Raw genomic sequence first — 22,405 nt, 5'->3', positions numbered from 1 at the left:
TCTAACTAATAGATGTAAATCTATCATTTTCTTAATCTCAACATATTTATTATATACAAAATTGAATTATATATGTGTTTTATTAATAGAATCCATATACTTTTCAATGTTATGCTTAATTGAGTCCATTTTCTTAAATAAGATAAACATCTAATAAGTCCAAATCCAGAGATAACCCTACTTGACACAAAATTAAGATTTTCATAAGCATTTTTCTTTTAAGTTCAATACATATAATCTCAAACGTTTAAAGACAGAGCTTGTAATTTAACATCAAATTCATTCTTGGACAATAATGTCCTAAAGGTGTTAAATACATATACATGCATAATTTATATTATAAGAGACATAATATATATAATATGAATGTATATTTGAAGTATGTTATTAATAATTTTTTTTTGTAATATATAATTGTTATATAAGTCAGTAATGAAATATATATAAAGCATGATACTACCTTAAGTAACTTATAAATGTTATAATTTACTAAGTAGGTCAGTTACATGCAATGTATGATTTTAATTTGTTTCATTTATTTATAATTATTATAACTAATTGAAATTAGAAATTAAAATCGATAATTCAAAATTGCATGCAAACATTAGGTTAAAAATTCATTTTTTAAAAATAGTTTTAAAATATGAATCACATAGACCTAAGATTACTTTTCTAATTATATTAAAAATTTAAGTTTAATCTTTTAATCAGTATAATATGACTAAATTGATTCTTAACTAAAAGATTAACATTGTAACAAATAAGAGACCTTTTTTCTAAGCCACTAGAAGAAATTCGGGCTTTAATGTCGGTTGGTCCCCACATTAAAGATAGTGTTATTAAAGCCCATTAATGTCGGTTGCCTTTACTGTTGGTTTTAAACCAACATTAAAGGGCTTCAATAACACCAATAACACAGCCTTTAATGTCGGTTGTTACCGACATTAAAGGTCTTTAATGATTAAAGCCTGTCGGTTGCAACCGACATTAAAGCCTATTTTTTTTTATTTTTTATTCTTAACCAAAAGCCCGAATCTGTCCGTTTTATCAATTATTGTCCGTTTTTTAAAGTTCCCTTACCAAATCCATTTTTTTGGTAAAAAAGTATAACATGACACATCATCATCGAACGCTATGGCTATGACATATTATTCATGTATGGATTGTAAATCTATTACATTTAATCCGCAAATTCTGCTATAGAATTATAATTTAAAAGGCGTACAATAATTCAGGCCTTGAAAACACAAATTACAAGTAATACAAAGATTATGATTTTATAAGAGCAACAGAATCTTCCGTGTAAGGGCAACACAATTTTATTTGTTTACAAATTTGGGAGAGTTTGAGAGATTAAGAGATGTAATATACGTTGTTGAGATGGACTTCATTATCAGGATTCTTCTTCTTCAGCTCATCCAACAACTACAGAAGAATTGGAAAGATTTAGAATTTAACTTCAACTTAACAAGTAAAGTTACTGCACACAATAAAAGTGAGTAGTAGACCTTGGCCAGGCGCATGGAGGGTCCTCCAAGTTTCATTTTCTTCATAATAATGTTGCGAGTTTCCGATAATAAACTCTCCCTTCGCATCCTTTCGCTTGTCGATACTCCCGTGGTAATCAGATCCATGTCAATAATTCTTGAAAGTTTATTGCAAAGAAGCAAAATTGAAGTTAGGATATGAGTTAAGAAAACACACATCACAACACACAAGAACAATATCAAGTTCTAAAATAAAATTCTCTTAAACCTAACTTCTAGCCGAGAGCTATACCTTGAACATATAAATTTATACAACACAAATTAAGCACCTACCTTTAAACGATGTTTTCAGCATGCCCGTTTTCTTTCAGCATCATCTGGAGGTTCTTCAATAATGTAGCGCAACAGTTGTTCCACCTGGGCTCTGTCCCGTAGACTGAAGGCAAAAAGAATTGTCCATTAAAATATCTGGATGAATCATAAAGACCCATTCCTGCTCATATTAATCATACATGATACAATTCTAACACCCAAGCTCATAAGACAAGGACATTGAACAATATTGAAATAGACCATATATGATAGCAAAAAGAATCAGATCAATAGTAATAGAACAAGCAAATGATATAATGGAGAAAGTGTCCTACAAGTTAACTAAACGACTGTTGAGGGCTTTGCATTCTTGGATTATTTCTTCTTCATCGAGAAGCTCTTCCAATGAGAAATTCTCTTTGTCTAAAATTGATTCCACTTGAAAGTGAAACAAATTAAGATAATTAGGCATTGCAAGTATGCATTTGTAGGAACATCAGTCCTTATTTTAGGGCTTTGACATTTACTTCAATTTACATGCCTCTCTTGAATTTTAAGAAACACCATACAATAGAAAGAATTTATAAGCCTACAATGCAACACTTTCCCAAGGAACATTGGAAACCTATTCAATATCAATCTTTTAAAAGACTATAGTAACTTATTCCCTGAGGTTTGTCTCAAGACAAGACTCTAGATTTACGTCTCCTTTGACTATAAGAGGCTCACACCTCTCATGAAAGGTCTGAGAGGCTTACGCCTCTACAAAAATGCACTAAGTCTCTACACGCATATAATGTAGAAGAATAATATGAATATGCCTCCTTCAAAAATATAAAAGTTTGAGTTAGCAATTTGAACTATTACTACATTAGTTATCGAGACTTTAAAAGCATTGAAGACAAAATTTATAGCATAAGTCAATCTTATTAATAGTGGTGAGGTTATAGGTATCCTCTTACAAGTTACAATTTTTGAAGTGGCTCGGGGGTGATTCTTTTATACTTTAAGTGGCTGTTGAGTTTATCTTAGTGAAGCAATAAAATGCTTCATATTAAATATGTCATCAAAATTGCTGCATGAGAGCTTAGTGTTAACATACTTCAATTTTTGTAAAAGAAAGTACCCAAATCACAGATTGCAAGAAAATGAACATACCTAGGGTCCGCCCAAAAAGATGTTTTATCAAGTTCTGGGACAACCAATGTCAAGTTCAAAAGCGAGCTACAGTCACCATATCACATATCTGAAATGCTTAATTAGATGAGTCCAATATAACATCCTTTCAAGGAAACTACAAACAATAATAATGGGCACAAATTGGGAAAACGAGGGGAAAGAAGTATCAAGTCAAACAGTGCACACCGTAGCACGAATCTGATTTAAGCCCCCATTGCAGGACACCTGAAGATAACCATTACTTGAATAGTTTCCTGCACAAATTGAGATCATAATTTTAGAGGTTGAATGAAATGGAAGCCAGATTAGAATGGATGAGTTACACAAGTAGCTCAACAATGTCCCCCTATGGATGATGTTTATTTAGATCAATATCAAGGTGAATAGAGAGTGTGTTTATAATAAGTGGGAGAGGGACGTGTGACAATAAATCCCTCAATCTCTCTCATTAGTTTGAAGAAGTTTCATGCACGGTCTCATTGTTGACTTTTTGGCCTTTAACCTCAAATTAATTAGTTTTAATCCTCAACCGTAGAAATGATCAAGTTCGTTCTTGCTTCCGGAAAAAGAACGTTGTAACGTTTCGACTCTAACCTGTGGAAAGTGTTAAGTTCGTAGTGACATATCCAAGAGGAGCTTGGGAAGTGGATGTAGGCCAATTGTGCCAAATCATTATAAAATTCTTGGTGTCAATTTCTCTATCCTTCTCCTCTTTAATTTTGCAATTAATTTGTTATTATATTTTATTGCTTGAAATTAATTGCAATTTTTGTTCTTGAAATTAATTATTCATATTGGATTATTTTGATTGGTTGTTCTTGAATTTTTACCTCTATTATTAATCTTGTTTGGAGAGCCAATTTGTGTACTTTAAGTAGTATTATGAACTTATTGATTATTTTGAGTTGAATTATTTTGCATGAAATTATTGTTTAAATTACTTGTTAGCAAAAAGTCTATTAGTTATTTAATTGGGCTCACATTTGTAAAAAGTTTTCATTAAGTTAAATAAACCATATTCACCTTCCTCTAGAGTTGTCATACCGATCCTACAATTGGTATCAAAGAAAGGAACTCTTCTACATAAATTATTTTTTAAATATTATTTTGATATATAAAATATCTTATTAATATTTTTAAGAAATTATTTGAAAGCTTAATTGCTAGAGTTATGCCAACTTTAGATGATTGTGTTGATAGACCTCCATTGTTTGATAGTAATAGAAATATGATGCTTGGAAAAATAAAATGAAAACTTTTGTACTTGTATGGATTTAAATGTTTTGTATGTTTGTGTGCATGATTTAACTAAATTAGAATAGAACAATGAATTAATGCTTACATTTAATGTTTAAGCCATAAATATTATACATTGTGCATTAGAGAGACAAATTTGTTTTGACAATTTTAATTAATATATTGATGATAACAAACTTACTTTTATTTATTGACAATTTGATTGTTTTGAAGTGTGTATGTGTAGATCTTGGAACAACGATTTCAACCAATTTGAATCGCCTAAGTCAGACCTCAAATGAAGAAGCAATAATCAAAACAAAATTAACGAAAAAATCCTGAGCTGATGATGTGGCAAAATTTTTCTCATCAAAGTGAACCAATTGAAAGGTGCTACTTGAAGCAATAGAGGAGAGACACATGGTGGGCTTTTGATTTTTGGATTGGTTTTCAAAAGAAAATGAATTTAAATGGAAAATGAATTTAATATTATTTTATGTTTGTGTCTATTGGCTAGTTTTTTACACATGGTATGTTTTTTTTAATTTTTGAATTGACTTTAAAGAGAATGAATTTAAAAAGAAAATGAATTAAAAGGAAAATGAATTTAATATTATTTTATGTTTGTGTCTATTGATTAGTTTTGGACACATAGTGAATTTTTGCTTTTTATCGGGTTTTTAAAAAGAAAATGAATTTAAAAGAAAAATAATTTAATATTATATTTTGTTTGTGTCTAACGACTAGTTTAGTTTAAAATCTCCACCATTGATTTTTCTTTTCCAAGATCAAATGGTTCAAATTAAATGTAGTTTTCAACAAATTTTCTCTCTATTTAAACTCATCTTCTTCTCCAAATTACATGAACAATTATTTTCAATCCTCCATAACTCATTAAACCACCATTATTGTTGCTCTCTTCAAACTTTAATTTTTCTTCTTTTCATTTTCTTCTTGAGAGAGATGTTTTATATTGTGAGGATTGTTTAGTTGTGAGCTAAAATTTGTAAATCCACTCTTGTAGAGAGTTTGTCAAGTGTACTCTTTATTTTTACAAACATTTTGTAGGGATTGTTCTTGATCCTGAAAAAAGAGTTGTTGCAACGGTTTGATAATCCTCAACAGTGGAAAGGATCGAGTTCGTTCTTGCTCCCGAAAAAAAGAACGTTGTAGCGGTTCAACTCTAAGCTCTAGAAAGAGTCAAGTTTGTAGTGACATATCCAAGAGGAGCTAAGGAAGTGGATGTAGATCAGTTGTGCCGAACTACTATAAAATTGTTGGTGTCAATTTCTCTACTCCCTCCTCTTTAATTTTGCAATAAATTTGTTATTATATTTAATTGCTTGAAATTAATTGCAATTTTTGTTCTTGAAATTAATTGTTCATATTGGATTATTTTGATTGGTTGTTCTTGAATTTCTACAACCATTATCAATCTTGTTATGAGAGCCAATTTGTGTACTTTAAAGTCGTATTATTAACTTATTGATTATTCTGAGTTGAATTATTTTGCATGAAATTATTGTTTAAATTACTTGTTAGCAAAAAGTCTATTAGTTTATTTAATTGGGCCCACATTTGTAAAAAGTTTTCATTAAGTTAAATAAACCATATTCACCCTTCTAAGGTTGCCACATCAATCCTACACTCGTAGCACCTTGAGTGTCCCCTTAAGGATGACATTATTGTATGACACTTTATTCAAACTCCAGAAATGGATAGGATTACTTTAGATTCATGTCCCAATTGGTTTTTCTCTACGGTTGGCTCATCGGGGCGGAACTTTAGAATATAAAATGAGAGGTTACACTTACAAGAATTGTTAAGCGAGTTTAACAATTACTGGACCGAACAATGGTGGTTGATAGTTACAGTAACAAGGAGTTGTTCTATCTATTAGTTGAGATTGTCTCATTCCAGTGAAGGGGCACCTGATCATCCTATAGTAGCTTTTGTCCTGCCTCATTGAAACATCATTGTAAAATAGATGTCACTTAGGCTACATTAGATTATTTTGCTAAAAATGATTGGTTTTTCTAAGTGATTTAATGCAAATAGACTAATATAACTTATTCATAATGACTTCCACAACGCTTAATTTACTCGCCGCTAAGAAATTAACGGGCAAAAATTACACATCTTGGAAAAATATAATCAACACAATCCTAATCCTCAATGACCTTTGTTTTGTCCTAATGGAGGACTGTTCTTCCTAGGGGTGTACATAGTCCGGGTTAGGAGATTTTTGTGGACTAACCCAAAAATTCGGGTTGGCTAATAATGAACCCTATTAGTTCATTTTTTTAGGGTCAACCTAACCCAACCCAATCCAAAATTTTCGAGTTGGGCCGGGTTGGATCACCGGTTCTGTTACGATCGTTTACCAAATGGCAAATGCTATACGATCGCCTACCAATACTATACGATCGCCTACCTAAACTATACGATCGCCTACCAATGCTATACGATCGCCTACCAATGCTAAACGATCGCCTACCAAATGCTCAACGATCGCTTACTAAATCCTATACGATCACTGAGTAACAAAATGCTATACGATCACCTATCCAATACTATACGATCGCCTACCTAATGCTATATGATCGCTTACCAAATGCTACACGATCGCTGAGTAACAAAATGTTATACGATCGCTGTAAAATCCGAACCCTAATTACTTTAAGTAAGAGTAAGTAATGAGATGTCTCCTAATGAGTTAAATGAAGCCATGTTTTAGGAAGGTTAGAGGCTGGAAGCAAGAAGAAATAAGCTTTTGTGTAGCTAAGTGTAAAACCCGAATTCAAAGTTTCCTAAATAAGCATGTTTGGCTAAAGGAATATATATTAAATATCATATAAGTAGAAATCCATGTTATTTATAGGATTTGTTGAGAAAGGAAAAGAAAAACATGTTAAATAAGGAAACTCACTTGTTGGTTTGGCACGTGGCAGTTAATCCATGAATTTGGGAGGCGGTAAGAAGATTAAAAGGGAAAAGGAACTTCGAAAGCTTGGTTTTGGGCAATCTACATGAGAAAATTTAGTGAAAGTAGTGTCATTTGAAAGTTGAGAGAATCTAGTTTTCAAGGTTTTCTTGCCGGAGGAAGATGGCAAGAGAAAAAGAACAGAAAGTGATGAAATTACAGAAGAGATAGAATCTCGGGTTAATCAGAGCCTGAGGTAAAAATTGAAAGCTCTAGGCCAAACTATAAGGAAGGTTTGGTTGAAATTTTAAGGTAGAAAGTTAACTCAATTCTAAACATGTTTGTAGAAGGAAGTTTCTTCAAAAGAGGTCTGGATTTTGATTTATGAATTTTTAAAGTTGTAATAGAGAATCTGAGCATAAGTAGACAACTGCTTGGGAAGAATAAGCAAACAGCTCACCGTAGAGATTATAGCGAGATTTTGTGACGAGGATCTCGCTAATGAAGGAAATATCGCTAATTTTGTGAAGAGGATCTCGCTCTAGAAGGGAATCTCGCTAGAAATTGGGCTAATTATCGTTGGTGTCGCTGGTAAGGTGAGTATCGCTGGTGTCGCTGATAAGGTGAGTATCACTAGGATGAAGGTTTGCTAGGAAAAGCTTGATTTCACTCTAGAGGATCTCGCTGATTTCGCTCTAGAGGATCTCGCTGATCTTGCTCTAGGGGATCTTGCCAGTAAAGCTGTCATTGTTGATGAAAGTTCCTTTAATAAATGAACTATTTGAGGTATTTTACTAAGAATTCTCAGTAGTTTAACCGGGAATTATGTCCTTTCAAGCCAAGAAGAGCTAGGAGGAGCATATAACCCGTTAAGAGGCCAACGAGCTGTGAGTGACTATGTGATGACTTACTGTTCTAATGATTTAGAAACTGTGATTTCTTTGAAGTTATTTCTCATGTTAAGTGTCAAAATGAATTGCCGAGCAACATATTTGTGAAATTGTTTCTCATGCTAAGTAAAGCATGTTTTCCATGGAATTGACATGATTTAGATATGTTATATTGTCCAAATACTTTTAGTATGTTTAAGTAACTCCATTTTTATGATGAACCAGTATGATGGGTGAACTAGTATGATGAATTGAGCACTAAGTGTTCAACTAAAGATTTATGACTAGTTATATGACGGATACTGAAGGACAATGAGAAGATATCCTTTCAACTAAATGTTTATGACTAGGTATATGACGGATACTAAAGGACAATGAGAAGGTATCCTAAGGATACTGAAGGACAATGAGAAGGTATCCTAGTCAAGTACTTAAGGTATGACGGTACTCAGTTATAACCACGTGCACGTAGGTAATACGACGTCGAGGGATTGAGCAATAGGGTTCTCCCCGCCGAAGGTTGATAATGAGGGTTAGATCTAATAGTTCACTCTCAACTAATGATAAGGGCAGTCATTTCTTCTCCTAGGCTAGAAGGATAGTTTAGAATTACTAATGCTTATGAATGTTTATCAACGCATGATGTTACTAATGTAGTAGGTTTCCAAGTATGTTTTCCATATCTAACGCATGCTAATAGTTTCTACAAGCTAGTTCAACATGATTTAAGTCAACTTATGTTACAAAGTTTGAAGCATGCGTTAGGGTTAAAGCTAAGGTTGAATGAAGCTTGATGTACTATGTTTTAAATACCTAAGATTTTGAAAGTACATGCGTTGATATTCCTAAACATAATGAAAAGGAATATTAAAGGTGGAGAAGGTATCTTAAAGAGTTTTCTATGCTTTATTCAAGAACTTGATAGCTTAAGTGAGCCGGATACTGAAGGTAAGGAAGGTATCTGAAAAAATGTACCTAAGGTGTTGACGGTACATAGAAAACTCCACGTGTCGTAGGTAGTTCTGAATGAGAGGCCGAAGTATGGGTCTCCTAGGCTATATACCAGCAAAGGGAGACCGAAGTATGGGTCTCTTGGCCGATAATAGATGTTGGAAGCTAGAGCGATGTATGCTCGTTCTCAACTAAGGAATAATGATGTTTAATAGTGGTTTTAAAGGTTTTATGTACACGTTTGCTTGGTATACTTTAGTTTCAATATTATATTTTCAAGCTTTCGATTTTGAGCATGGGATTTATATTTTTATTAAGTCACTTACTGAGCTTTTAGCTCACGTTTTCAAATGTTTTCCTTTCCAGGTAGCGTCAGTTCCCAAAAGACTTTTTTGCTGTTGCTCTGCCACTCAAAGAAACAAGTGGAAGGAAGCATAATTGAAGACCTATGTTAGTTAGTACACATGTGTATGTCTAGTGACTAGTATTCTCGATGGGGCTCACTAGGTTGTAATATCCATGTATGCGCAATGTTACAAAACCCTGTAATGTAAATGTATTAAGTTCTGAGTTAATTTGTATGTATTCAAGGTTTGAGCGATATTTAACAGGTAAGATAGCCAGTAAGTGCCATCAAAAGGGTTGGTAATTGCTGCCGTCACCATTCCGTCCACGTTAGAAGGGTAATCTGGTGCGGGGTATGAAAATCGCCTACTCAATGTTATACGATCACCTACTAAATGCTATATAATCGCTTACCAAATGTTACACGATCGCTGAGCTCGGCTACACGATTGCTTAGCTCTGTTACATAATCGCTGAGTAACAAAATGTTATACGATCACCTATCCAATTGTTATACGATCGCATACCCAATGCTATACGATCGCTTACTAAATGCTACACGATCGCTTACCAAATGCTACACGATCTCTTACCAAATGCTACATGATCACTGAGTAACAAAATGCTATATGATCGCTTACCCAATGCTATACGATCGCCTACCAAATGCTATACGATCGCTTACCAAATGTTACACGATCGCTAAGCTCGGCTACACGATCGCTTAGCTCGACTACATGATCGCTTAGCTCTGCTACACGATCGCTGAGTAACAAATGGCCCCTTAATCATTCTGTATTGAAGGATTTGATTTTTTGTGGATCAATAAACCTTAGTAATAAAGAACAAGTAATCTATGTGAAATTTTAGCATTGACATTAAAATACAACCACCATTAATTCAATATAAACTTCAAAAGAAACTTCCTCAAATAATACAATTCAAAATTTCAAGTTCAAAGTCTCTACTCAAACACACAAAGTTCAATAATAATCATCCCAAGTTTAATAAATAATAATAACTATTGGTTTATTACATAAAATTCCAAATCATTCAAAAGCACCATGAACATGAAGAATGACTTGAGTGAGTTTTCTTCTTCATCTTTGATTCTTTGGTCTCTTCACTTCTTAATTCTTGAAAAAAATTACAAATACATTAAACCAAGATGTTCATTTATAAGTAATAATAATATTTGATCTTATGGTAGTAAAACTTACCACTAAAATCATCATTATGCTCCAAATTCAATTCCTTATTTCAAAACAACAGAGGAGGATGGACTCTCTACAAAATAAATCATGCAAAATTAAATACATTAATTATTTGAGCATTAAACAGGTTAGATATGTACAATAAAAAATTCATTTAACTACCTACTCAATATTTTCCAAAGTATCTAACTCTTCAAGTTGTGGATGGAGATCTAGTAATACTGAGCGCAGATTCAGAAGCGACTGTAGATATTGGAACTGCCAAAATATCTCGAACAATTTTTGATAAAATGGGATATTTGTAGCCATTCACCTTCCACCAATACAATATCTCAAAATCATCTTTATCTTCTATAACCTTGTCAAATAAATAAGAAGACAAATCATTCTCCATTTCCAAAGTACTATCTTCTTCTCTCAGCCTCTTAAAAGTTATCCACGAATCATCTATATTTTCGTCCACCCCATGATTATCTTCATTATATTGACAGTTTTTTATTGTTGAGAATCATTGGTACTATGACTACTTCGAAGTGAAGTGTTATGTGATTTGTAAAAGTCATATAGACGATACAAATATAATTTCACTCTCAATCATATCCTTAACCACATCACTGTCATAAACATTGGAAAGACAATAATTCAAATAGTTTAACTTGTATCGAGGATCAATCACCATAGCCACAAATATCAATTTATTCATTTTTTCAAGTGAACCCCAATACTTATCAAACTTGGTCTTCATATTCATAGTCATCATACTTAGAACATAGTTGGTATTGTTGCTCCATTTGTTTAAAGAAAATTGAATTTTATTAATTTCCTTATAACCAACATTAGAAGTCACATATGAAGATCCACTTATCTTTGTGGTGGTATCATAAAACCTCTTTAAAAACTTAATAAACACACCTACAGTCAACCAATCAAATGTACTTGGGGGCCTCAATCTTTTATTTCCACGGTCATCTTCCTCGAAGTAATCAACAAAATCTGAGTCTTCTTTCTCCTCCTCTAAAGTTCTAAAAGCTTTCTCAAATTTAATTGCATGTTCAAGCATTAAATAAGTAGAATTCTACCTAGTTGCCACATCTAAACAAACAAGAGCCTTACACTGAATTTTTTCTTGTTTCACGCAAGCTTTAAATTTTTTTCATTCTCCTAGCAACGATCGAACATATCTCACAGCATTACGAACACTAGCAATAAAATCATGCATATCTCTTAGTGCATCATTCACAATAAGATTAATAATGTGGGCACAATACCTCATGTGTAATAGTTCTCTATCTAAAACAATCGATTTCCAACTTTTAAGTCTTCTCTTAACATAAGAAATAGCCACATCATTAGAACTTGCATTATCAACGGTGATGGAAAAAAAAATTTCAATCCCCCATTCCAACAAACTCTCAATCATCTTTCCAATAGTCTCCCCCTTATGATTAGCAACTTGATAAAAACTCAAAATCTTCTCATGCAAAACCCATTCAGAATCAATAAAATATGCAGTGATGACCATGTAGTTCACATTTTGTAGTGAAGTCCATGTGTCAGTGGTAAGACAAACTCTTTTAGAGCTTTTAACTAGAAATGATTTTAACTTTTTTTTCTCCTCAAGATAAAGTTGATATTCATCTCTAACGATTGTGACTCTCGATAAAACATCAAACTTAGGACACAAAATACTACAAAAGTGTCTAAAACCCTCTGTCTCAACAAACTTGAACGATAAATCATTCATAATTATTATCTTAGTGCATGCTAGTCTACACGCTCGTTGGCTAAACAATGTCGTCACAAAGTTACTAGCATTGACTCCTTTTCCATCATTTGAAGGTACGAGAGTTAGGGTGGTTTGTCCTTTTTCTTCTTCTTTATATAGGTACTTTTTACATTGATTTCTTAAGTGTTTCCATAAAGTACTAGTTCCACAAGTATTACTATCACATGCGTAATCTTTACCACAATAGTTACACTTGTACCTAGCTCCATCATTACTATTAGTACTTGCTTCCATTTTTGTGAAATGATCCCACACAGACGAGGTTGGTTTATTAGGTCTCTTTCGATTGGACTTGGGAGGTAGATGTGGTATATTTTTAGGAGTTTGGCTAACATTAGGAGGGGGAAGAGGAAGAGGATGAGGCATTTCATTATTACCAGTTCCACTTGCATTACCACTACTGCTGTCCATCTATTAAATAAATGAAACTAGTAAACAACTAATTAACCTACCTATACAATTAAAACAAACAAACAAACAAACAACACTAGCTTCTCAATTAACTCATAACAATAAACAAATAACTCATGTATAAAGATTAATCATTAATCAGTATATGAACACACTACACAATAAAAATTAAATTAGTTTACTCACGGGGAAGTTTGAAAATGGTGATTCAGCAGTGTCTGATTCCATGTCCGTTGTGACGACTTTAAAGAATCTATCTAACTGTTCTCAAGACACTGCAAGATTAAAAAATTAATGTATTAATCTATCAAAGTTAAACGGATGGCGTAAAGCTTGTAATTAAGGCTATATAACATTTTGCATACATAAGTATCTGATTTGAAATGTCAACAAAAGGAGTATTTTCAAATGACAACAAAATGATATTTGAACAAAATGCATACAAAATAACAAAATGTAACAAATGTTATGAATCTACTTGCTTTATTGAAGAAAATACCCCTAATGATGTTGATGAGTCCTTCATGAAGCTTGGAGTTGGATCAGTAGGCGAGAGGAAACCGGATCTGATCTGACGAGGCAGAGACGTGAGGCGTGGGAGTCGAGCTACACGATTGTATAGCTAGCTACACAATAAAGACTTCGTAGGGTTACCTTATCGTATCGTAGGCCAAGGGTTGAACGATAGCGTAGGCGGCGACTGGCATACACGATAGTGTAAGCGTACTGCTACACGATCGTCGACTGCCGATGGCGATGTCGAGGGGAGCGATGATGGAAGTGGATGTGTGGTCGTGCGGTGCGGTCGTTTCGTTCTTTCAAGTTTCAACTTTCGTTTCAAAGTGCGGAAAGTGGCAAGTGGCGAGGGTTTTTTTTTATATACGTATTACGTTTAACGTTTTATTTCTTTATCTTATACACATCTAGATGTGTATAAGAGACAGGGGTTGAATCAACCATGAAATGGGATAACCCGAGACCCGATCCAAATTTAATATTTTTAAAAGTTTTTAACCCAATCCAACCCAAAATAAAATCTAACCCAACCCAACCCTTTACAGTTTGGGTTGGGTAGTCCGGGTTGGTCGGGTTACCGGGTTTTTTGAACACCCCTAGTTCTCCCATTTCAACTTTAAATGCTCGAAATGTTCAAGAAGCATACGAGGGATGGACATGAGCAAACGAGAAGGTTTAAGCATATATCTTGGCAAGTATTTCTGAAGTCTTAGCCAAGAAGCATGAGCTTATACTCATGACCGGTGAGATTATGGGAATGTTCAGATAACCGTCTGCACAGCTCAGGCACGATGCTCTCAAACACATCTTCAATGCCCATATGCAAGTAGAGGCATTTATTCGAGAATATGTTCTCAACATAATGGTCCACTTTAACATGGCGGAGATGAATGGGTCTATCATCGATGAAGCTAGTTAGGTTAACTTCATTCTGGAATCTTTATCTGAAAGTTTCCTACAGTTCCATAGCAATACTGTTATGAACAGGATTAACTATAACTTGACCACCTTGCTCAACCAGCTACAGACCTTCCAATCCTTGATGAAAACCAAGGAACAAAAGAGTAAAACAAATGTTGTCTCATCCTCTAAGAAGTTCCATAGTGATTCGACCTCTGTGACAAAGTCTGTGCCTTCTTCTTCCAGCACCAAAAAGTGGAAGAAGAAGAAAGGTGGAAAAAGGAAAGCTAACCCACCAGCTGTTTCCTAAAAGGGCAAGAAAGCCAAGGTTGCAAAGGGAATATGTTTCCATTGCAACCAAGAGAGACATTGGAAGAGAAACTATCCCAAATACTTGGCGAAAAAGAAGAAGGCCAAACAAGATAAATATGATTTACTTATTTTGGAAACCTTATTTGTAGAGAATGATGATTGAGGGAATTAATTATATATGATAAAATTAATTCAATTTAATTTAAATTATATATGATATAATTATTATAATGTATTTGATACATTATAATATATAAAGTATATTTGAGAGGAAATAAATATTTGAAATATAATTCAATAATATTAATTATAAATGAATTGGATTATATGATTAAATTTTAATATAAATGATTTATATTAAAAACCATTGGATTCAAGAGAGTGCTGGAAACTATATGGTTAATATTGTATTTGATACCGAATATAGAAACCATAAGTATTATGTTATATTTGATAGAACATATGCAATTTTAATATATAATGTATATATAAAGGTAGTTATTATATATATATATATATAATATATATATATATATATATTAATTGATTTATTAAAATAAATTAATATATAATTTTTTAAAAATCAACTTTTAAGAGGGAGTTGTCCCCTCCCCCACCCGCCCCCCCCACGTGGGAATGGGGAGATGAAAAGTGATCTTTTCTTCCTCCTTCTCCATGGGATACAAAGAAGAGTTCGGTTGAGAAAATTGATTTTACAGAAAGGTTCTGAGCTCCTTTCTACTAAAAATTCATTCCCTCACCAAAATAGCTAGAACTAGAGATGTCCAATTTCCCCACGGAAATGGGGCCCCGCCCGAACGGGGCGGAGAATAGGAAAAAAAATTTCCATGAGCTAAACAGGGACAAGTTCCCTGTCCCCGCCCCGATTAGCTTCTACATATTTATTTAGTATAGTTATCTAATGTTATGTTATTATTATTATTATATAAATATTACATTTAAATTTTAAATTTGATTATTTATTGCAAAAGATAATGAATATGTTTAAATTGAATATTTAAATTTAGATTATATATGTAAATAATTTGATTTATATTTATTTCTCTCCTAAAATAAATTTATTAGCTTTTTTAGGCTAAAATTTGAGTAATTTATCTTTAAATTCAAATTGTCATGTAAAACTAACCATAATAACGAATTTAGTGATAAAGTTAATTATTTAATTACAATTTGCTCATATTAGTGATTTAAATTAATTGACTTTTACAAAAAAAAAAAAAAAAAAAAGATTACGGGAAAAAATTCTCCACGGAAAACTCAATCCCCACGGATTTCCCACGGGGAATCCCCGCCTTGATCTCTGTAGGAAATTTCATGAGACGAGGAATGACAGAGTGGGGATGGGGATGGGGAATGACATCCTCGGTCTTGCCCCGCCCCGTGGACATCTCTAGCCAGAACCCACAAACTCTAGAGTTCCCATCCTAGAGAATACAAAGGTTTCTGACTGGTGGTGCCCAATTGGTGTTCGTGACCATTCTTGGAGAGGATTTACATGAAGAACTATTCTTCTAATGTAAGGGTACTGAATCCATTTTATCCCTTTTTTTTTTTGTGTGTGTGTGTGGAGGGGGGTAATTAGGGGTATGTGAAAATTGAGAAATTGGGACGATTCGCTTCTTCAATTATGCGCTTGGAAGGTTGTACATTGAAACTTTTCTTCAAAAGAACGATTGGAACACCCTAATGGACGATCTCACTCTCGGATTGTGGATTTTTCTTTTAAAATTTCTCAATATCAAAGGAGTAGCTTGATAAACGAAAGATGGAGAGCTTTTTAATCTATTTTGTGATTATCTTGGGGTAGTGGAGAATGCTTGGTTATTCCTTTAAGGTTAGAAGTTATTGATGCGAACAAGAACTTTTGTTTTTGGGAAGATGAATCGGCTGTTGGGGTTCCAAAAATTTAAAATGACACGTGTTACCCATTAAAGGTATGTTGATAAATTTAGATGGTTTTAGTTCAAGTGTATTTAAGAATTTTTCTTAATGAGGTAGTAACATCTTATTTGTATAGAGGGGGTAATTTGGCTTTCTATGAATTCATAATTTTTTTTTAATTTGTTTTTCCATTTTTACGAAAGGAAAGATGTTTTGTTGTTCTTCAAATAAAAAGTTAAAATCTATTATTCCTTTTATCAACCATTTCTTAAATATAAACGGTCAAAATGGAACTTTTTTCCGATGGTTTAATTAAACTAATTGTAAGAAAACTTTAGGCTCTTTTTATAATTATAATTTTAGATTAATAGAGATACCAATAAAATGTTGATATCGAGTGATGTTTTTTTTTTAAAAAAGAGTACATATAAAAAAAATTAAAATACATTTAAATTAACAAATAAGTATTTCACCCTGTTAAATAAGTTAATTTTAATTTCTCATTATTAATATTATATATCCACATAAGTAATATTTTAGTTATATCTCATTGATTTTTCTAAAGTATAATTGGAAATATCTATTCATAGTGATGTCAACAGATTTAAAACCCTCCTTTCAACCTGTCCATTATTTGAATTTTTAAAAATTAATTATTTGGGTTCAGGCTGTTTTTAAAATGAACATTCTAACATTTGATATTTTTCGACAAGAAGTATATAATTTTTAACTCCTCAATAACCAAGTGAGATATGCTTGTGTTAATCTCACATCAACATATCAATACACAATATTTTAGTCTACATTTTTCATTTATCAGAACACTAAAGATGAATGAATCAAGATTAAAATAGTTTGATTTTTAAAAGTTAAAAAGGAATAAAATAAACATATTTCAAAAGTCAAAAACAAAATTTTTTTAAAAAATCATAGAATATTTTGGCCCAACATTTCATTTTTTGTTCCTAGTTTTTAAAATTAAACTTATTTATTCCTCATTTTTTACAATGACTTATATTTTTATCAAGTATATTAGTTGAATTCTTCGTCAAATTTTAAAAACAAAAACAAGTTTTTAAAAGCTACTTTTTATTTTTAAATTTTGGTAGGAATTTGTACGGATGCTCCTATTTAGGGGTCCACTTGAAATTTTGCCTTATTTTAAAAAAATGCTCGAAATTTAACCTTCTGTTTACGGTAGCTGCGTGCGAAGCTACCGTTTTAACTCAAAAATGCGAGCGGGGCCAGACACAAATCGGATTTTTCGCTCTTTTCTCTCGTTCTTTTATCTCATTTTCCCTAGTTTATGTTGCTCTCCTTCATTTTTTCTTTGATTTTTTTCCTTCTTTTAAATTCTTCCTCTTGCTTGTTCCTCTCATTTCTTCCTCGTCAATTTTGTAGTTTTTTCTTCATTTGAATTCTCACTCTCGTGTCTTCCTCTCGTTTCTTGGTTTCCGTCTCACTTCTTCCTCTCGTTCTGATTCATGCTCCAACTTACATCTTTGATTCGAGAAGAAGAAGATGACGTCAACATAAACTGAAGAAATTAGCAAAAAAAAGAGGGCAACAGAAGAAAAGAGAGTGGAAAGGAAATCTTGTTGGAAAAATAGAAAAAACAAAAAAGAAAAAGAAAAGAATGACATAAACAAAAATCATCAGAAAAAAAAGGAAAATCGTTGAAAAACAAAGCACATCATAAATAGAAGAAATCAATGTAAAAAAAAAAAAAGAACAAAAGAGAACAAAGGTAGAAAATGGGAAAAAAAAAAAAAAGGAAAAAAAAATTGCAAAAGAGAGCATGGAGAAGGAAGAAGGAAGAAGAAGAAAGGTTTAAAATGGTAAATTCACAAGGTGGTGATATTAGCATAAGGCTAAAAAATGGAGTCAATTGAAAAGTGAGACCAAATTTCGAGATAGACCTTGATACCAAATTTTCAATTTTAACTTAGTTTTTAAATCATTGGTAAAAAGTAGTTAACTAAAAAAAGGGAATTTAGAAATAGATATTTATAGATATAATTTTGAAAAAAAAAATAAAAAAAAATCATATGATAGAGTGAAGATAAATGAATAAACATCAGTCACTAAAACCCAATAAAAAGTTGAAGGAAAAAGAGAATGATGTAGAAAATAATAATAATTACAGTTGAATTGTGTTTATATCCCAAATGATTTATAAAAGATGGAAGGGTGTGTGTGACCACATGAAAAAGTGAAAAAAGTCCCCATCTTCAGGAGACAGTGATGGACACCCATTTAAGAAATGCATGGTCCCTTTAATTATTTCCTCTCTTTTTTCTCTACACCAATACATGCATTAGGAAATCCTTTCACAACTTCATAACCAAAAACTAAACCCTTATGTTATCTCAATCACATACATATTGATTATGAAACTTCTATTTTTCATCACCAAATACTATATATAATCATTTTTTAAAAAAAATAAAATAAAATAAAATTCCAAATCTAAGCACAAATCAATGGGTAATTTACAACTTCAAATATAAAAGTGTAGATGATATCTGTATTATATTGTCAAACAATATTTACTCATAATAATAATAAATAGCAACAAATTTCATATCTTTAAGGATACTTTACACACTTCTAGAAGTGGTTCATGTTGACTATACTCTTCCATAATATAAATATCTTTAAAGCCTAACTAATTAAAGAGGTTGTTTGGGAAAGTGAAGAATATGTGATAATCAGAGAAAAATCTATTGTACATAAGTAAAAGACAACACATTTTCATTGGTACGAGACCATTCGGCTCCTAAGTGAAGCAAAGTCATGGAAAGCTAATTAAGTTTAGAATCCAAAATGAGATAATACCGTGATATATTGTAGAATTATGGGAATGTTTGTTGCCCTAACATTTCAGCTTGGAGAGTCGTGTGGCGGTGATTGAGTTGATGATGATGCCAATCGTTTCTCATTAGATCTGAGGCCGTTTGAAGAAACTGATCATCTGAATGCCACAAGAAGCCATTATTATTGTTGTTATGAACTACTACTTCAGAAGTAGAACTTACAATAGAAGGAGTACTGTTTTCAGAAGGAATTAGACTAATAGAAGGCCTCACATGAGCTACAACACATGAATTTGGAGATGGGAAAAAAAAATTTGAAATGGCCTCAAAAGGGGTGGCATTAATATTATTATTGTTTTGGACTATAGGGAAACTCATGTGATTCGATCTGTCATTCAGCTGGTGAAAATTTGAGAAACTACAAGAAGTAGTAGTAGTTGATATGTCGAAACTTCCAATGGATTTTTTTGTTGTTGTTGAATTTGTTGGAGCTACTTCTTCAACTGGAGAATTTTTTTCATGGCATTTTTTATCATCGGAAGTGATAATGTTGTCATTATTGTCACTATTGTTGATAATTTCTTGCTCTATGATAGGCTTGTGAGTGTTGGGGTCTATGCCTTTTTGCTTCAATTTCTTTTTAATGCACGAATTCCATAGATTCTTTATCTCATTGTCGGTTCTTCCAGGTAATTGAGCAGCAATTTGTGACCATCTGAGCAAATGATACATTGAGCGAAATTAGAAAATAAGAACAAGATCATAGAAGAAAAGAGGAGGATAATTATATAAGAAGTTCATGTTCAAATTTACTTCCTCTAATTTTCCATAAACTAAAAAGATTACTTCATATAAATTTTGAGGTACCTCTTAAACAAATGCATCTCATAATTGAGTAAAAAGTATTTGAATTAGAACAAACCTGTTGCCTAGAACTGAATGGAGTTCAATGATTAAATCTTCTTCTTGTTGTGAGAAGGGGCCTCTCTTCAAATCTGGCCTAAGGTAATTGATCCATCTCAATCTACAACTCTTTCCACATCTTTGTAATCCTATACATTCAATAGAATTTTTTGATAAAATTAAATCTTTATTTTTTCTCAAAAAATAATAATAATAATAATAAATAAATCCAAAATAATTCTTACGGCATCTATATCTTCTTTTGAGGTCGAAGATTAAAATCGAAATTTGTTAACTCTCTCATCTCTTAACTTTCTCGCTCTCTTGCCACCATGAACATATCTCAACCGTTAAAGACATAATTATCTTTTTTTTTCGAAATCGAAGATTTAAAGAGTTTAAAGAAGAAGAGAGAAATTAAATTAAGAAAAGAAAGGAAAATGGAAAAGAATTGACCTGCAAGTTTAGGGACAGAACTCCAACAGCCATGGCCATGAATGGTGATATAGTTGAGGAGCTTTTCATCTTCTTCAGGTGACCAAAGCCCTTTCCTTAGCTTCTGCTTGTAACAACAAGAGTGTCTTCCCATAAGGATTTCTCCAATTCCAAAACCACTTAATTTTTTTTTCTTTGTGGCAAAATTATAAAACAAAAAAAATGTTTTAGTAAATGAGGGGAAGTTATATATATATATATAGATAATTATATAATAAGAATAACATGGAGAAAAGTGGAGTAAATTGAGATATTTGGTAAGATAATTGAGATTTATTAATTTAGTTTAAAAAGAGAGTGGGGGGGAGAGAGAGAGGGAGACACATGTGGGAATCTAATTAATAAGTAGCTAAGTTCCAAATGGAGATGTCACACTCAAGTGAGAGATATACAAATTATAAGTTAGAGGTCAGAAAAATTTTAATTTTTTTAATATAAAATAAAATGATAATAATGTTGTTATAAATACCAAATGTATAATGTAGGAACTTCTTGGCTAGTATGAAAATACGTACGTACATTCATTGTCTAGTCTAGAGTAAAATTGATAATAATTAAATTATAAATTTCGCTATTTTCATAAGTGTAGTTCCTAATTTAAGGACTATTTATAAGAGTTATTTTTATCAAACTATATGAATTAAATTATATTTTTGTTCTATAAGGATTAAATATGCAATTTAAATAAGAGGTTTTTTTTTTTTTTTTCTTTTTTGAAATTTTATGGGTTATCATTAATTTCGGAATTGAGAATGGTAAAATTTATTAATCTCACATGGATTAAGGGCTCGTTTGGATTGACTTAAAAAAATATTTTTTAAAAATTTATTTTCATTTAAATAATTTTGTTTAAATAAAGAATTAAAATATATTTAAAAAACTATTTTAAGTGGTCGTTGAATACTCCAATTTTTTTAAATGATTTATTTTTTAAATTAAATACTTCAAAACATATTCCAAACACATCTTAAAAAGGAAAAAGCTGATCCATTTGAGATTGATGGGGGAGCATTCTTAATTAAAAAGTGAAGAGATGGATTTTGCATCAAATCAATTAATTTAGACAACCAACCATGTGTTATATTTAACAAAACAGAAATGTAATTTTATGTCAAAAATTAAACTTGTACTTTTTGCTTTGAGTTTTAATTAAGAAACAACCTATAATTTGTTTTTTTTTTTTTTTTTTTTAAATTTTGAGTTCAGCAAAATTATCTCCCAAGTCCCAAAAGTAGGCATAAAATTATACTATTTGCATAACATTCTACCAATTTGCCCCCATTTCTTTTTAAATAAAATTGAAGAGGAGTGTTCAGTAATTTTTTTGAAGAGGTATTGTAATTAAAGTATGAGGTGGGAAAATTGAATCTCAAATCACGAGGTTGATAGTATGAACATTATGCCAATTGAACTACACTCTTGTTAACAAAAGATATAATAATTACAACATTGAAGGAAGTGAACATAAATAACTAGAATCAGAGTTATTTTGCAGAATCTTAAAAAGTCCTATACCAATGTATTTTGTTTGCCAAAGGCATTTTAATATTTAAATTAGTTTGAGTCTGATTATTAGAATTATGGTATAGAATTGAAGGAAGATTTTAATTTGCTTGGAGGATTTATTTAATTACCAAGACTTTCATGTGCTCGTGGTGCCTAGTAGAATCATTCCGTATGCATGCACGCTACAGTAGTTAGACAGACAGACAAGCGAGATGATTAGGTAGTTGTAGTGCGCGTAAAAAGAAATAACTTTTTATTACTCTACAATTTTTATCTTCAATTTGTACCAAAAGTGTTATATTATTAATAATATTTTCATTA

The 22,405-nt window shown here is 31.9% G+C and overlaps 1 protein-coding gene across 1 annotated transcript; it reads right to left on the bottom strand.

Annotated features, from left to right (window-relative positions):
- Nucleotides 1-18,917: 18,917 nt before the first annotated feature.
- On the bottom strand, nucleotides 18,918-20,837 carry LOC120079568 (transcription factor MYB61-like). The gene is made up of 3 exons (XM_039033796.1): nucleotides 20,540-20,837; nucleotides 20,103-20,232; nucleotides 18,918-19,895 (listed from the first exon to the last, which is right to left on the bottom strand). The coding sequence occupies exons 1-3, from the start codon at nucleotides 20,670-20,672 to the stop codon at nucleotides 19,220-19,222; spliced, it is 939 nt and encodes a 312-aa protein (XP_038889724.1). The 5' UTR covers nucleotides 20,673-20,837; the 3' UTR covers nucleotides 18,918-19,219.
- Nucleotides 20,838-22,405: the final 1,568 nt, after the last annotated feature.

The sequence above is a fragment of the Benincasa hispida genome, chromosome 6 (genome assembly GCF_009727055.1).
Source record: "Benincasa hispida cultivar B227 chromosome 6, ASM972705v1, whole genome shotgun sequence".
Classification (NCBI taxonomy): domain Eukaryota; kingdom Viridiplantae; phylum Streptophyta; class Magnoliopsida; order Cucurbitales; family Cucurbitaceae; genus Benincasa; species Benincasa hispida.
This window is presented reverse-complemented; position numbering and strand designations above follow the sequence as displayed.

Coding starts and splice junctions, on each gene's coding strand:
- LOC120079568 (XM_039033796.1), bottom strand. CDS start 20,672: ATGGGAAGACACTCTTGTTGTTACAAGCAGAAGCTAAGGAAAGGGCTT. Junction 20,233..20,539: donor TTCTGTCCCTAAACTTGCAG/GTCAATTCTTTT, acceptor TTGAATGTATAG/GATTACAAAGATGTGGAAAG. Junction 19,896..20,102: donor CATTCAGTTCTAGGCAACAG/GTTTGTTCTAAT, acceptor TCATTTGCTCAG/ATGGTCACAAATTGCTGCTC.